This window comes from Schistocerca piceifrons, chromosome 6, assembly GCF_021461385.2.
Source record: "Schistocerca piceifrons isolate TAMUIC-IGC-003096 chromosome 6, iqSchPice1.1, whole genome shotgun sequence".
Taxonomy (NCBI): domain Eukaryota; kingdom Metazoa; phylum Arthropoda; class Insecta; order Orthoptera; family Acrididae; genus Schistocerca; species Schistocerca piceifrons.
The window spans coordinates 306,936,597-306,953,810 of record NC_060143.1 but is presented as its reverse complement, the minus strand read 5'-3'; the positions used below and the strand labels follow the sequence as shown (position 1 = coordinate 306,953,810).

At 40.9% G+C, this 17,214-nt stretch overlaps 1 protein-coding gene and 1 non-coding gene across 4 annotated transcripts in view; one reads left to right on the top strand and one right to left on the bottom strand.

Annotated features, from left to right (window-relative positions):
* LOC124803093 (melanoma inhibitory activity protein 2) overlaps positions 1-17,214 on the bottom strand; it is a 166,598-nt gene that overhangs the window by 40,130 nt on the left and 109,254 nt on the right. For all 3 annotated transcript variants that reach the window (XR_007017204.1, XM_047264245.1, XM_047264246.1), the window contains exon 12: positions 3,764-3,865. Coding sequence is in view for 2 of the 3 variants with exons in the window: in XM_047264245.1 (XP_047120201.1) it covers positions 3,764-3,865 (102 nt within the window). In the remaining variant the exon portion in view is untranslated. The remainder of the gene's footprint in view (positions 1-3,763; positions 3,866-17,214) is intronic.
* Positions 340-414, top strand: Trnas-uga. Its single transcript has one exon. It is a non-coding gene; the product is annotated as a tRNA-Ser (tRNA).

The following is a 17,214-nucleotide window of genomic DNA, read 5'->3' as shown; positions in this document are numbered from 1 at the left end:
TTTGCCTTTCGCGGGCAAGGGCTCTACCACTGAGCTACCGAAGCACGACTCACGCCCGATACTCACAGCTTTACTTCTGCCAGTACCTCGTCTCCTACCTTCCAAACTTTACAGAAGCTCTCCTGCGAACCTTGCAGAACTAGCACTCCTGAAAGAAAGGATATAGCGGAGACATGGCTTAGCCATGGCTAGCCAGCTGTGGCTAAGCCATGTCTCCGTTATATCCTTTCTTTCAGGAGTGCTAGTTCTGCAAGGTTCGCAGGAGAGCTTCTGTAAAGTTTGGAAGGTAGGAGACGAGGTACTGGCAGAAGTAAAGCTGTGAGTACCGGGCGTGAGTCGTGCTTCGGTAGCTCAGTTGGTAGAGCACTTGCCCGTGAAAGGCAAAGGTCCCGAGTTCGAGTCTCGGTCGGGCACACAGTTTTAATCTGCCAGGAAGTTTCATATCAGCGCACACTCCGCTGCAGAGTGAAAATCTCATTCTAAGAACTACATGGTTAAACTCTTTACCGGAATTAAGAGTTCTCAGGTGAAACGAGGTGGCACAAAAAAACGTCATTGAAAATCTAACTGTGGGGGTGGGTGGGGAAATATGGGACGTGGAGACAGTTGTGAGCCTGGGCGTGCATTTTAGCAAGAAATATCTGACTGTTTAGATTTATTTAACCTCGAATTCTAAGCGTGTAAGAGTGGCATTAGTGCACTTGGAAACAATGGCAACTCTCTGACAGCAAATGCCATTTCTTATCAGTGGGAATGGAGGAAGATTAGCATTTAGCATAACATCAAAAATAGAGTAATTACAGATGGAGGACATACAGAGTAAAATAAGCTGTGCACTTTTCTAATTTATGGAAACCATGGAAAATAGAATGGATGGCATGATGGGGATTTGAACCTTGCTTGCCCCAAATGCCAGACTAGTGGTTCAGCCATAGGTGATATGAAAATTATTACAAGACTTAGAAAAGTACGAAGTTAATTTGAAGTGTGAACATTAATCCACCTTTTCTAGTAAGTTCAGGTTACAGAACAGCTTAGTTAACCTACATTTTGTGAGAACATTTCTTTTCTTCCTACCTACTGCAAATTTTTTAGTAGCCATGAGAACAGATCTGTGTTTACATCATCAGGCACCTCTGGAACAAGCTGCAGTGACAATGACACCACCAGACAATTGTATGAGCATTCATCATGGCTGTCATGATTCCTTGAGAAGATATTCCATAATGCTCATACATTAGGTGAATATGATCATCAAACAGCAAATGCTGCTACATCCAAAATGTTGGTTAACTCCTCCAAGAAAACTCAAATGACAGCAGATATTTCACAGTTTTTCACAGGATTCTTCAACACATTTTCAGTCACATCATCAACACAAACAAGACTGGTTGGTGCAGAATACAGTCTAATTCTTTCAGACTAATCTATGTGCAAAGAGTACACAATTTGCATGGAGTTAGTTAATTATGTGGTGTCATACAAATTCACAGTCACTGAAAAATTTTGCAGTGTTTTCAATCTCAGAGAAATTCTGCAACTTGTACAAAGGACTGCTCCTGTTTAAACTCACGAGGTTATAAGCAGTGCATTCACTCCTGGCAAAAGTAATTATTTCCTTATTCTTCTAATTTAATGGTGGTAGGACAGAGTGGACGGAAACTGTTGGCTGGAGAGTAAGGGGATAGTAGGTTACTTTAGGTTGAGGCAGGTATAATTTCGGGAGCAGAGAATGTGTTGTAAGGTTAACTCTGATCAGCACAGTTCAGGAAAGCTGATGGTGGAGGGAAGGGTGTCACCCTTTGGCACAACATGCAGCTGAACATAGCATGCTTGATTTCAATGGCTCCTTCACAATCCAGGCAATCTAGGGTCCTGCCCTCCATCACCACCTTTTCTGAACTGCACTGATGGGATTTATCCGTACAACACATTCTCCGCTCTCTAAATTATACCAGCCTCAACCTACAGTAACCTACTGCCCCACTCTCTTCACCAAACAATTTCTGCCCCCTCTAACCTATCACCTCCTCCCTATTCACATCCCATCACCTTAACTGTGTGCCACTCCCTGCCAATGCACCCGTTCATCTTCCCTTTCTCTGTTCCTCTTCGTCTCTGCTCCCCATTAACCCCACTCCACAACCTCCCGAAGCTGCACCTGGCAGTTTTCTATTGCCTCCATTAAGCCTTGCATGCTCTACTAGACAGTGTTCCTCTCTCCTCCCACCTATATTCTGCTATCCTTCCATTTTTCTGGCCCCACTCCAGATTGTGGCTCAACATGACAGTTGCATTCCGGCCCTAGCTGCTAGAGTTGGTGGTCATGTGCACATTACATGTGCTTACTTATGTGAATGTGTACGCAGTTTCCTTTCTGAAAAAGGCTTTGACCAAAAAGCTCAATGTGTAACAGTCTTTTCATCTGGTCTGTCTGCAACCCAACATGGCATCTTTACGGTGAGTAGGAATCTATCCTTTCCCTAATACTGTTGATATTACAACCTGGAGCTTCCATTGTTTGAAGTTTCCAGTTTGGTCTGGAATGAGACAGTGGCCACAGTGTCTTGGGTGAAAAGATAATAATAGCAGCAGATTACTCTGGCTGTTGGAATGCACTGATGTGCTACCACTCTGGGTGCAATAAATGTGAGACACTGTTGCACATCATGTGCTTGGTTTATATCGCCCATTTAGCAATAGCTTAAACCAGCAATGGCTTTCTACTTTCTTTTTGGTATCTCTATTACTAGCTATTTTTTCAATAAAAGTTTTTATTTTCAGTGTGCCCCCATGATGATATTTGTTTCATGTCACTCAACAATATGATTATCAGCATACACTATCCCTCAGGTGGCAACTACTTTAGCCCTCAGACATGTAGTGCTCATTACATAATTTCTAGGCCCTAAGGTCTTCAAATACATTTTTATTTAAGTGTCTACATCTATTATCTGCAGACAACTTTACTTTATGTGGCTGAGACTTCTTAGTCTATTACTGTCATTTCCTCCCTTTCCAGTCCCAATCGTAACTGGTGTGCGAGAAGAACAACTGTTGATAAGTTTTTGTATGACCTGCAATCTAATTTTACCTTCACAGTCTCCTCACAAGATGTGTGTAGAGGGCAGCAACATATTAATTGGCTCCTGGCTGAGTTCAAACAGTAAGCCACACCATGATGTACAATATGTCTCTTGGAGTGTCTGCCACTGTAGTTGCATGAGCATCTCTATGATACTTTCACTGTCTAGCATTTCATTACTGATTGTTCCTTTGCACTGCCCTGCTGTCTATCTCATCACCTACGGTTTCTGAGTGCTTTCCTTAATTCCAATTACTTTGGTTTCCTCCCAACATTTTCTCCCTTTTGCTGTGTGAATGAAAATTTGGTTTAAAAAACTAGATTTTTTTATATTTTCTATGACTGGATCTTGCTGCTTGGAAAACAGATTTTTTCTGTCTATATTTGACTAGCATTCTAATCAGGCTGCAATTTTCCCAAAACATAATTACGGTAATCATTTAAAGAAAATAGCCTAGTTAATATTAATTCTAGATTTAGCAGGCAGCAAACACCCAAATCTGCAGATCTGAAAAGTTTTATATTATATTTTACACAATTACTTTAACAAAAATTACTCTTTTTAATAATGTTTACTTTGTAAAGTAATTGACACGTTATTTAATTTTTTCCTCAGAGCTGCATATACAATTTTATGTAATAACAACAACAATAATAGTAATAATAATGTATACATACTTGTAATTTTCAATTTCCTCTTGCAAAGATTTTATTCTCTCGTATGTAGAGGTAGCATCACCTTCCTTCTGGATGTACATGGCTTCCTGTAAGCCCAGTTCCCTGTAACAACACAATTGCAAGTTCTATATTTTTCATCAAGAAACTATATTTCCTCTAGAAGACAGTAAGTAGTTTTCCATAATTTACAGTTATTATGAAGCAGAGAAGCTGATGTTACTGATTTTGCATTTATCTGTAATACAGGTTTTTTGTTTTTATCTGATCAAGTAACTGCCTACTGACTACTATAAAATGACAGAATTACTAAGCACAAATACATGCACTCAGAAATAAACTGTATAGATGGAACTAATTCAGAAAGAGCAATATCTACTGTTAGAAAATATCACTTCATGTTGCTACATCACTGATGATGTACAGGTGGCGATTTCTTTCCTTTCTTCTGCATAGTTGTAAAAGTTGCCAGGAAACACCATATAAGACGGCTACATCAGTGTGTAGTGTAGGTTGAGTAATAACAGGCAACACTTCAAAAATCTTTTGAAAAATCTTTAAGCAAGTATGAACTGAACTTCGGAAGAGAATGCATTGTTGGAGTTAATAAGGTAAGCTAGTTGTGACAATTTGGAAATTGTGACAACACAGTGGGCATGTACAGTGGGTGGACAAAAATATGGAAACACTAAAAACACAGCACATTATCGCCTCTAATACGGTGTAGGGAAACTGTAGGCATTCAAATCAGCTTCCACTCATTGCAGGATGAATAAATACAGACCTGTATGGTTCTTAAGACTGTCTCATAAGATCCTTCCTGCAAAATAGTGGCAAGTTCAAGTAATGATGATGGAAATGGGTAGTGATTGTACACCATTCTCTCCAAAGAAGACCACAACAGCTCAATAATACTGAGATCTGCTGACTATGGTGACTACAGGAGATGCATCAATTCGTCGTCATGCTTACAAAACCAGTCCTGGACAATGCAAGTTCTGTGAACAGGGGCCCTGTCATCTTAGGTCACAGCATCACTACTTGGGAGCAAACATTTTATCATGGGATGGACCTGATTGGCAAAAATGGTCACATATCTTGGTCAATGGTGCGATTTTGCAGAGTAACGATGGGGCCCATGGTATACCATGATATGGCTGCCCAAATCTCTACGGAACCTCCACCATGTTTCACTCTTGGGATGTATATTTGTCCAGAAGTTGCAAACAGTGTGAAACAAGACTCATGCAACGAAATAACTTTTTTCCATTGTTCCATAAGCCAGGTTTTATGGATGGCTCCAGCATCATATTCTTCTGTTACGAGCATTTGCATCGCTGGTGGGCGGTTCAAGATTTCTCGCTTGCCCTACAATTTCCTATTTATGGGGTTCCCTTTGTGCTATTTTGGTGCTGACAGGTTTTGCAAGTAAGATATTCAGTTCTGTAGTGACTTTTGCAGCTATTTTCCCCTAATTTTCGTCACAATCCTCTTCAATGACTGACTGTCATGGTCACTCAACACATAGATCTCACTGTTCTGACCATGACTGACACTTCCAATGCATTGAGGACACTGCACAAGTACTGTTCATGATCAAATACAACAGCACAACCTGCACGCTTGGCTAGCATCTGCATTTATGTTCAAGAATGCATTTCTCACAGTGTTTCCATATTTTTGTGCAACCCCAGTACCTGTGTACACTATTTTCAGAAATGCTCCGGATGAAAACTGCAGACTGCCAAATGAACGGACCATTCCAACGCCTAAGAAACAGCTGCAGATCATTTCCAATTTTATTGCTGTGTCAACCCTGGGTAAAACCTCAAGCTATCAAGAGTCACCATCATCATCTTTGTCAGGAGCAACTGACTCATGGCTGCTGTTATGGTAGTCTTTTATTGATGATAGACCATTTGTGATGGGTTGGCTTGCATTGTCATTATGTCATGATGACATAGATTATGTCAACATCTACATTGGTGGCACCACAGCTCCCATACAAGTGTAAATAACTTAGCAAATTATTTATTTGTATCTTCTCAGTGTTGAGAGCTTGCATCCAACTCCACAAAGATTACATCCACTGTCCTGGTTGAAGTTATTCATGTACATTCCAATTTCTACAGTCTCTCACAACAGAATCCCAGTATGTGGAAGCAAGGGCAAGATTCTAGTTTCATTAGCCTTTAATTTGTGAGGCTGTTCTTGATTTTAATGTACCACTGGTGTTTTGCACAGTGGTTGGAAATGGTACAGGTGGACTATCCAATGCAGTTGTTTCTGCCCTCACAAGGTATCTTATAAACCTCAGGGACCCTTAGGTAATGATCTGTCCTTAACTGGGTCCAGCACCTTATCTTTTCAGGTGGTCAGGAAAGAGGTCTTATGTCTCAAATTCCCAGGATCCTATCGATTTTGCTGGATGTGACATTGCAGACTGGAGTACAGAAGCTACCTCTCAGCTCTGAGAAGATACGGAGAAATTCACTGCATTGTTTATGCTCCTACGAGACTGATGCCGCCGCCACCAGTGCAGGTGTTGACACAATCTATGGCAGCATGACACACACCAACCAATCACAAACTGTCTATGGGCTGCAAAAGGCACCACAGCAGCAGCCATCATGTCAGTTGCTCCTGTAAAAGTTAACGGTTGCAACTGTTGAAATCTTGAGGTTTTATTCAGATCTGACACATAATGTTTTATATAAGAATACCATTCTGAAAAACTTCATTTCCAACCAGCTACAGGTCTAAGTGACTACTTCTATTACACAAAGATGTGTAGTGTCATTTGTGAGCAATTCTACACTACTCAGTAAGCTTCTACAACAACATGTGGAAGCCGTTCTGTCTCCTTACTGGACATCATACACCAACAGAGTTCCATGCTTTAATTTATTTTATTTGCTACAAAACTGATGGACATAAAAATGCGAGAATCTAATGTAAAAATAGGACAGAAAGAGGAATTTGGAGGCAATGTAGGTACACGAATTGGGAGGGGGTGAAAGGCAGCAGGAAGGGGAAACTGTGATTGAGGCCAGGACAATTGCAAGAATGCAGGATCAGTTGTAAGGATAAACCCCATCTGTGTAGGTCAGAGAAGCTGATGGTTGAGGGAAGGATCCAGATGGCTTGGGTAGTGCAGCAACCATTGAAATTGAGCATGCTGTGCTCAGCTCAATGTTGTAGCACAGGATGGTCAACTTTGTTCTTGGCAACTGTTCTGTGGAGGCCATTCATCTTTGTGGGCAGCTGGTTGGTAGTCATATGAATGTAAAAGGCCACAGTATTTGTAGCACAGCTGGTAGATGGCAGGGCTGCTTTCACAGGTGACCTGATCTCTGATGGGGTATGACAAGCCGGTGACAGGACTGGGATAGGAGTTGCTACGTGGATGGATAGGGTAGGCACATTGGTCTGTCACATGGATATGATCCCTGTTGACAGGGGTTGGGAGTGGGAATGGGAGTGGCATAGGGATAGACTAAGATTTGTAGGTTCGGTGGACAACAGGACACCACCTTAAAAAGGGTTGGAAGGATCTTGTGTAGGATGTCCCTCATTTCAGAACAGGAAGATAGATAGTGAAAGCCCTGGCAAAGGATATGGTTCAGTTTTTCCAGTCCAGAGTGATACTGGGAGATGAAGGGGCCGTTCCTTTGTGGCTGATAATTCTAGGGGGTGGTGGGAGGATATGGCACGGGAAATCTGTTTGTAGACTAGGTTTGGGGGATACTGCCTGTCTATGTATGCATTTGTGAGGCCTTCAGCATACTGGGCAAAGTAGTTCTCATCACTGCAGATTTTTTGGTGTGTAAGGGATGGCAACTGTTAAAATGCAGGCACTGTTGGAGATTAGTGGGTTTAATGTGGACAGAGGTGTGGATGCAAGGGGTTATGGACTTCAGTAGGGATTGGAGATTATATTGGACTTACGGGATGGGATCACTCTTGCAGAGCTTGTAGGTGGAGGAGTCAGACAGTCGGCAGGTGCCTTCCGACAGGTAGTCACTCTGTCTCAACACAACAGTGGTGCAGCCTTTATACACATGGAGGATGATTAGGTTTGGATCTATTTTCAGGTTATGTATTGCTATCTTTTCTTCTATCAAAAGATTAGTGTTTAGCAAGAGACCTGGGGAAGGATGATGAGGCCAAGTTTGCGATAAGGAATTCCTGGAGGTTGATCAGGGAGTGGTTAGGTGGCAGGGGGTTGCAGCTGGAGGTGGTATGAAATGTCCAACCTGTTGACATCCTACTCCCACCTTGAGGCAGCATTACCCCACAACATACATCCTTCTCACAGTGAGAACGCATACACAATTTAGTGCCGGAGAATGTGGCTTCTCTGATCGATTGTTTTGCAACAATACGGAGGTCATTTGTGCGCCGGCTCACGGCGCTAGACGCACTGAAACCTTTTACGTATGCGTGGAGCAAGCTTTGTCGACCAATCACAGCGTTCGCTGGCACGCATGCAGCCCCGGTCATCATTAAATGTTAAACTTGCTTTGTCAGTGCACTACCTATTTCATAAGTCGATTTTTGAGCAGTTTATTACTTCTAACATGGATCGGTGGCTGAAGTCAGGATCATTGAAGAAGGGTGCAGTTTCTCCATCGCCTTCACAACAAGGGAAGTTTCCAGTTGAAATGAATGAGGAGGGAGGACGACCAGAGGAAGAACAATCACAAGAAGCTCCACAGCCGGATTTATTATGTGAAAATGCTGCAAGTACTCCATTGGTTGTAATATCCTGTGGAAGTGGAATAACCAAGAAGCGTAAGTACAACGAAAGCTATTTAGAAATGGGCTTTATGGAGACAAAGGAGGGTAAAGCTCAGTGTGTAATTTGTGCGCGAGTCCTTCCGAACAGTTCAATGGTTCCAGTTAAATTGCGCCATCACTTCGAAGGCAATCACCTGGATTTCCAGGCTAAATACATCGATTTTTTCAAAAGGAAGAGTGCTGAACTAACTGCTTCTCAACATTGCATGAAAACTCATGTAAAAGCAATTAACGAAAATTCATTAAAAGCTTCTTTCTTGGTTAGTTATCGGGTGGCAAAAACAGGCAAAGCTCATACCATTGCAGAAAATCTCATAAAGCTGTGTGTTAATGATATTGTTTCTTGCATGCTAGACGAAAAGGCAGTAAAGCTTGTATCTTCGGTGCCATTATCAAACAATACTGTCAAGAGACGCATTGTTGACATGTCAAATGATGTGAAAGACACTCTTGTTTCTCGCATCCAACACAATTCATTTCCTCTGCAGAAAGATGAATACACTGATGTTGCAGGATTAACGATTTTATTGGCTTTTGTCCATTATGAATATTCTGTATGTTTTGAGGAGGTCCTCTTATTGTGCAGACCACTACCTGCCAACACAACAGGTGCAGAAATACACAGCCTATTGGATGATTTTTTAAAGAGAATTCAAGAGGAAAATCAATTTTTGGGCAGAGAGTCTCGAGGAGGGGCAGGTCGAGAGTTTTCCTCTTCTCAAGGAGTTTTTGAAAAACGAAACATTGGCGCTTGGGAAGAATTTGTTTCATCAAATCCTGGAACATCTCCGAAGCTTGATGTCATTTTTAGAGCATTATTTTGCAACAGCTGAAGATGAGAAGCTCCAGAAATTTGAATGGGTGGTCAACCCATTCACTGTATCCAAAAAGCCGAACATTGTATCATCAAATGAATATGACTTGATAGAAATTGCCACAGACCCTACCTTGAAATCAAGTTTTGACATTGGCGGTTACTCACACTTTTGGATCCGTTTGGATAACAAGAAATGCTAACCCCTTGTTGAAAAGGCAAAACGTGTACTTCTTCCGTTTGCCACAATATACATGTGTGAATCTGGATTCTCAACCTATGCTGCCCACAAAACTAAGTACTGAAGCTATCTAGATGCAGAACCAGACATCCGTCTCTAGTTGTCAAGAATTGAACTCAACTTTTCAAAATTGTGTCAGCAGAAGCACCCTCAACCATCACATTAGGATTCCATTATTATTCCTACAGACTCATCTATAGTAAAGAAGGAAACATTTTTCTTCGTAGATGCTCAGTGAACGCACCTGAACTATAACTCTGTAGGAATTTTGTTTCTATCATTTACAAAATAATTATTAATTTAATTCTGTTGGCATTGATATTTTTGTTACGAAAATTAAAATGATCTCTTAAGCTAATTTCTTTTCTTTATAATATATTCTGTCCTCTCAGTTAAAAATATGGCCTGCCGATACTTCAATTACAATTATTTGCTATTACTCTGACACTATATTGTGGCAACTGGCTGTGAGCGTAAACAAATGAGGACTTTTCACGTGCCATCTTGTAAAAGGTAAACCTCCTTTGCCAGAATTGTTTCCTTTGGGAAAAAAAGTCTTATGTTCTGTGAAATGCTTTTTCTTCTTACATAGAAATAAGAGAGTCTGTTTGTTTGTTTTCCTAATTTGTTTACAGTCGAGGCTGACTGCCACGATATAGTGTCCAAGTAGTAGTTGAAGTTGTCAGCTGTGGCTAAACTGTTGCCACGCCGCCTGCCAGTTGCTAGCTACCAACTGACAGTACACTGTTGGATCGCCGCCTGCTAGCTGCCGGCTATGGACTGACAGCTGCCGTTCAGTAGATACGCAAAGACGTAAAAATAACTAGACTTTCCGAGCTGTTTACATGGGCACGAAAATTGATTGTGGAACTGGAAAACGGCTTTATAAAAGCGGATTTCCAGAATCGATTCTGAGGAGTTTACCTGACCAATCAAAAGCGGAACTGGGACATCGGTTTACGAAATCCGGTTTTGGAAACACATGTAGACTGGGTGAATATAAAAAAAATGGTTCAAATGGCTCTGAGCGCTGTGGGACTTAACATCTGAGGTTATCAGTCCCCTAGAACTTAGAACTACTTAAACCTAACTAACCTAAGAACACACATCCATGCCCGAGGCAGGATTCAAACCTGCGACCGTAGCGGTCGCGCGGTTCCAGACTGAAGCGCCTAGAACCGGTCGGCCATAATGGCCGGCCTGAGTGAACACATTCCCACACATTGCACAACAGATGTCACAATATTCCTTTAAAGGCAATTCTTTGGCCTTTTTTCTTTCGTGATGTTTTTGTATCCCGAATCATGTGTCTGTCTCTTTTCTTCACAGCCGCGCGGAATGGCCGCGCAGTCTACAGCGCCATGTCGTCGTGGATTGCGCGGCCGCTCGCGCCGAAGGTACGAGTCCTCCCTCGGGCGTGTGTGTGTGTGTGTGTGTGTGTGTGTGTGTGTGTGTGTGTGTGTGTGGCTATCTGTTGTCCTTAGTGGAAGTTAAACTTAGGTTAATAGTGTGTAAGACTAGGGACTGATGACATCAGCAGTTAAGTACCATAGACTTTACATACATTTGAACATTTTTCTTTGGATTTCACAAAAAACCACACACACACACACACACACACACACACACACAACTGTTACGAAATAGGCATGCTCCTTACACAACAGAGGCAAACAGTGGAAGTGAACAGACCACAAGCGGCAGCTTGTCAACAGCGAACAGTTTGGACGTGACGTTGATTGCTCTTGGAGGAAGGCAGCTCCAACGTGTGAAATGTCAATTACCAAGTAATTTTAATCAGGCTATATTGTGTTGAACAAAGGGAGTAAATTCACTAGTAAGTGTCTGAATACAGTGGGAATTTAAACTGGATTGTTAATTTCAAGTTGTTTTCATTCATCTCTAAACCAAAGACTATTGATATATTGATACTTCGGGGGGGAGGGGGGGGGGGGATCATTGGGAACATGGCACTTGCATTGAGAAGCTTTCAGTTCCATGAGTATCGCTCTAAAATTTAAAGTTACTATGCTCTTGACTGACTAGGGGTCCGCCATGGATTTTCGACTGGAGAAGGGGTCCGCCACCTCAAAAGGTTGAGAAGCCCTGTCTTAGTCCACAGAACTTCACATCACTTTAAGCTGGATAAGGCAAGCACACACAACTATCAGCAATCTCACTTCAGTCTGGTATTTTAAGCTGAATAGTCTCAATCTTTATAGTGTAATATAGGTCTATATTTTCATTTCATTTCCATATTTTCTTCAGAAGTAATCATAGACACTTATTTGGTGCATTCTTTTCAGGAGGAATTTTTATATGAGATAGTGTAATTAAGTGTGTACAAACATATAGGTATTTTGTGCTTTCTAATTTTGTTATGGACAAAACTACATCATAATTTAAAATGGATAAAGAGAAAGTGTTAGATGTTCGGAAAATTGGTGAAAATATGAGAGCAGAGGCGATAGCTTCATCTCAACAGGAGACAAATCCTATGGCTCAAATCATAGAACAACTAAGACTTTTGTCAGTATTGGTAACGACTATGTCAGGTGTGGTACAAGCAGTATCATAAAAGAAGGAAGACATGCCACAGAAGCAAATTGATATGTCATTGGTGGTACAAACAGTATCACAAAAGCACGCAGACTTGTGTCAAAAGCAAACAGACATGTCAGCTGCAATTCAGGCATTAGTTAGCCAGCAAAAACAAATCTTAAATGAGATAACCGAGTTGCGAGATGTGCAAAAGGAGTTTCCTTTGGAAATCAAAAGGATTACAGAACAAATGCAAAACATGAAATCAAATCAGGAGGAAGTAGAAACTTCCGTAGTGGAATTAACAGAAACTGTGACTACCATAACTACTGGATGTGATCAATTGATGTGAGAGAATTTCAGTAAACATCAACAGGATTTCTCAAATACATTAGATGAATGGGCATCCACTAAGGAAAACCAGGTGGTGCTATGTGTAGATGCAAGTATAAAAGAAGCGGTAAGCAAATTGCCTATTGACAGCTTCCCAATTTCAGAAAATATTAAAGAAGACATTAAAGAGGTGAAAGAACAATTAGGGGCGTGTTTTAAACAATGGAAGGACGAAATAGTCCATTCTGTTGAAAATATGTCCAGAGATATGGAACAGATGCGAGGGGCAGTAAAAGTCTGTAGAAGCGAGCTGCGTGAAGTAGAATGAATGCAGGGCTCAAGTCATGAATCATGTTATGGTAATGGACATGCTTTGCCGGAGAGAAATATAACGGAATGCATGCAGAGCCACAAGCTAATAATGTGTATGCTGCAATGCTAACGGAGGAAAAATTGTTGAAATATAGGCAGTTTCAGATGTCCTCACCTGACCGGAAATCCATAAACCCAGTGGTATTTATACGAGGATCTCGTGGCCTACTACCAAGGGCATGGACTGAAGCACAAAAGATCAGTTACGTTTCAGGATATATTCAAGGTGATGGTGCGTTATGGGCCTTGGATATGATGGATACATGCAAAATGTACGAGGAATCTGAGAAAGTGTTTCTTGCTAAGTATTGGTCACGGGGTGTGCAAGAATGATTAAGAAAAGAGGTCTTTAACCCAGAACCGTTCTGTGTAAAAACAGGAAGTCTACGGCGATACTTTGAGAAGTATTTAAATAAAGCAATACTGGGATGAACCTATAACGCACTAGGATATTCTGTGGATTTTGAAGGTGAAACTTCCAGCTGAGATGAGAAAGAAGTTATACACGCATCGGAGGAGAATTTAGAAGAATTCATGTCAGTCTTGGACTCTATTGATTTGATCCAAGAAGATATTAAGGCAAGACCAGACAGACACAGCACGTACTCGCAGTCGAATAATGCTTACGGCAGCCGAGTGAGCAATCAGCTGATTCAGGAGACAAATGAAAAGCGTGCTCCACTGCACTGCAATAATTATGACCAACAATGTAATCCGTGTAGCGGTTATGGAAACATAGATACGGAAAAAACAGACAGAATCAACACGACAGAAGGTACTATCCAGGTTATAATGTGAACTCGAATTCTACAAATTGGCAAAACAATAATAGGCAGACACAATCTTCTTTGCGGATGGATAATGACTGGAGGCAACGAACACCAGTTTTTACAGATGTGAGAAAGGGTGTGGTTCATGCAAATGAATCGCGCTCGGATAACTGATGTTGTTGTTGTTGTTGTGGTCTTCAGTCCTGAGACTGGTTTGATGCAGCTCTCCATGCTACTCTATCCTGTGCAAGCTTCTTCATCTCCCAGTACCTACTGCAACCTACATCCTTCTGAATCTGCTTAGTGTATTCATCTCTTGGTCTCCCTCTACGATTTTTACCCTCCACGGTGCCCTCCAATGCTAAATTTGTGATCCCTTGATGCCTCAAAACATGTCCTACCAACCGATCCCTTCTTCTGGTCAAGTTGTGCCACAAACTTCTCTTCTCCCCAATCCTATTCAATACCTCCTCATTAGTTACGTGATCTACCCACCTTATCTTCAGCATTCTTCTGTAGCACCACATTTCGAAAGCTTCTATTCTCTTCTTGTCCAAACTAGTTATCGTCCATGTTTCACTTCCATACATGGCTACACTCCATACAAATACTTTCAGAAATGAGTTCCTGACACTTAAATCTATACTCGATGTTAACAAATTTCTCTTCTTCAGAAACGCTTTCCTTGCCATTGCCAGTCTACATTTTATATCCTCTCTACTTCGACCATCATCAGTTATTTTACTCCCTAAATAGCGAAACTCCTTTACTACTTTAATAACTGATTCCGACTGCATTGCACCCTGGAGGAGAGGTTGAGGAAAGGTATAGGGACTGTGAGCAGAATGTAAATATGATGAGGTACAATGAAGGAAGATTAATAGAAGAGGAGCTTTGTGCTGACACAACTAAATGTATGGAGGAATACTCATCAGAACCCATTTCTGCAATGAAGGTTGAAATAGAGGGTATTACAGTAATGTTAGTTTTGGATATGGGTGCATCAGTAAAGGCAATATCAATGAGTTTATTTAATAAAATAATGAAGAAGACTCTGTTACTGATATTTCCTGTGCAACACTGTAGAATACTAGGAACGTTTGGCACACGATCACAACCTGTGAAGACATAGACAATGCTAAAATTGGATCTAGGAAATGCAGCAATAACATGTGCATTCCTAGTAGTGGATAAAGTAATAGTCGACTGTGTTCTGGGATTAGAAACTATCCGGAAGAAGGACGCAAAATTAGACTTCTCTACCGAGAAAGTAAATTTTTGGATTGACACAGCCGTAGCCAGGTAGATTTGCTAAGGAAAGAAGGAAAACATGGAAGATACTGCACAGGGGTAAAGTTGCAATTGATAATGAAAGAGCGACAGCAATGCCAACAAACAAGTCTGATTAAAGGCATCCAGTAGTACAAATATACGAGCAGATAAAACAGAAATTGAGCGAGCCAGAGCACCTTAAGGATGAGCATAGGACACCATTGTCTATCCTATTAAGTAAGTATATGAGAGTGTTTGAAGAACAATCTGGTATTATTAAGTGTTATACATGTCATTTGAATGTCAAGCCACACAGAACATACTGCCATACTTTCTATCCCGTTCCTTGGGAACAACACAATGCAGTGGACCAAGAAATATATGAGGATGTTAGATTGGAATCTAATTGAACCTTCAAACAGTCTTTACTGCAGTCTGCTTCTCGTTGTGCCAAACCCAGGTGGAAAGGTACGTCTTGTACTCTATGCTCGTGTAATTTACACAATTGTTGTACCAGTATGTACTCACCGAGAAAGTATAGATAAGTTGATCCAAAAGTTCAATGGAGTGAAGTATTTTACCACAATCAATTTGCATGTTTCATACTGGCAGGTCAACTTAGATGAAGAGTCGAGAAGGTATACTGCATTGTTATATGCGGGAAGAAGTTATCATTTCAAGGTTCTTTCGTTTGGTTTGAATATTAGTGCCGGAGTATTCATTGGATGCAGCATTAGGACCTAAACTAAGGAGTCAACTAACACTGTTTGTGGATGATATCTTCATAGCTACAAATACCTGGGAAGAACATGTGAATCTATTGACACGAGTATTAGAGATTTTCTAGTGTGGGAATAACAGCTAATCTCCAAAAGTCATATTTCTGCCTGGAGAAAATAAAACTCTCAGGGCATTTAAAAAATTCAAGAGGCATCTTACCAGGTGAAAAGAAGATAAGTGTGATAAAACATTTCCCTGTTCCTAGACAAAAAGGCAGTGAAAAGGGTTTTTAGGTCTTGCATCGTTTTTTCATCGGTTCATAGAGGATCAGACGATGAATTCTGTGCCCTTACTAAATTTATTAAGGAAGAACGTGAATTGGCATTGGACTGAGGAATGTCAATGAGCATTCGAAGCAATCAAGCTTTGCCTAATGCAAAGATTCTCTATCATCCTGATATGTCCTCGGAATTTGGATTAATGGCGGATGCTTCATTTGTTGGTTTGGGCATTTGTTTGTTCCAAATTCAAAAAATAGATGGCAAGCCCACCTTTTGCCCAACAGCTTTTGCTGCTAAGACACTGTCAAGTTGCGAGGTATCATACACTACCATGGAACAAGAGGCTCTTATAGTAGTGTGGACATTAACGAAGTTTAATTATTATTTATGTGGAGCAAGAACCACTGTGTATGGTGACCATCAAGCTCTTAGCTTTTTACAAACTTGTAAGCTACTACATGCAAGATTAGGAAGATGCACGGTCTCTCTTCAAGAGTACCAATTTCGTATTATGTACATACGAAGGAAGGAGAATATAACAGCAGATGCATTATCCTGTCTTCCAGAAGAATTGGAAGAAGGGATCATCTCAGATGAAAATGAAGATGCATCTCAAATATTATTGGTGAGAGATCAAGTAAACCGAAGATACTATTTAGAGTTATGTGGTGATATGACAAGACTCCAACAAAGTGATCCAAGATGGATGAAGATTCGACAGAAATTACAAGATCCACAAGAAGATAAAATAAACCAGTATTATAAGGTAGTGAATGATGTACTGTTTCATCGTTGGAGTAATAAGAGTCAGAATAGGTGTGTGTGTATACCCGAGGAATATAAGTCAATAATGAATAATCACAACACTTGGGGACACTCTGGTGCTGCAAAATGTGTGAACAGAAAAAAAAAAAAAAAAAAAAAGACTGTTCCATTCCATTATTTCGGAAACGTTGCTAGCTATTTTATCACTGGATGTATGTGGACCATTACCAAGGGCTACAGGAGGCTGTGAATACATTGTAGCTTTCTTGGACGTATTTACAAAATATGTAAAATTCTATCCAATGTAAACTGCTACAGCAGTGCCAATTCTGAACCGTTTATTCAATGACTACATTCCGTGTGTTGGAAAGCCGAACACAGTGTTATCTGACAACGCAACAAATTTCACCGGATGTAGGTGGAGGCATGCGTTAGCTTGAGCCAACATCACACAAATATTAACCTCCAGATATAACCCAGGCATGAACCCGATCGAGGGAACTTTTTGCGAATTAAATAGATTTATGCGAACATATTGCCATGCG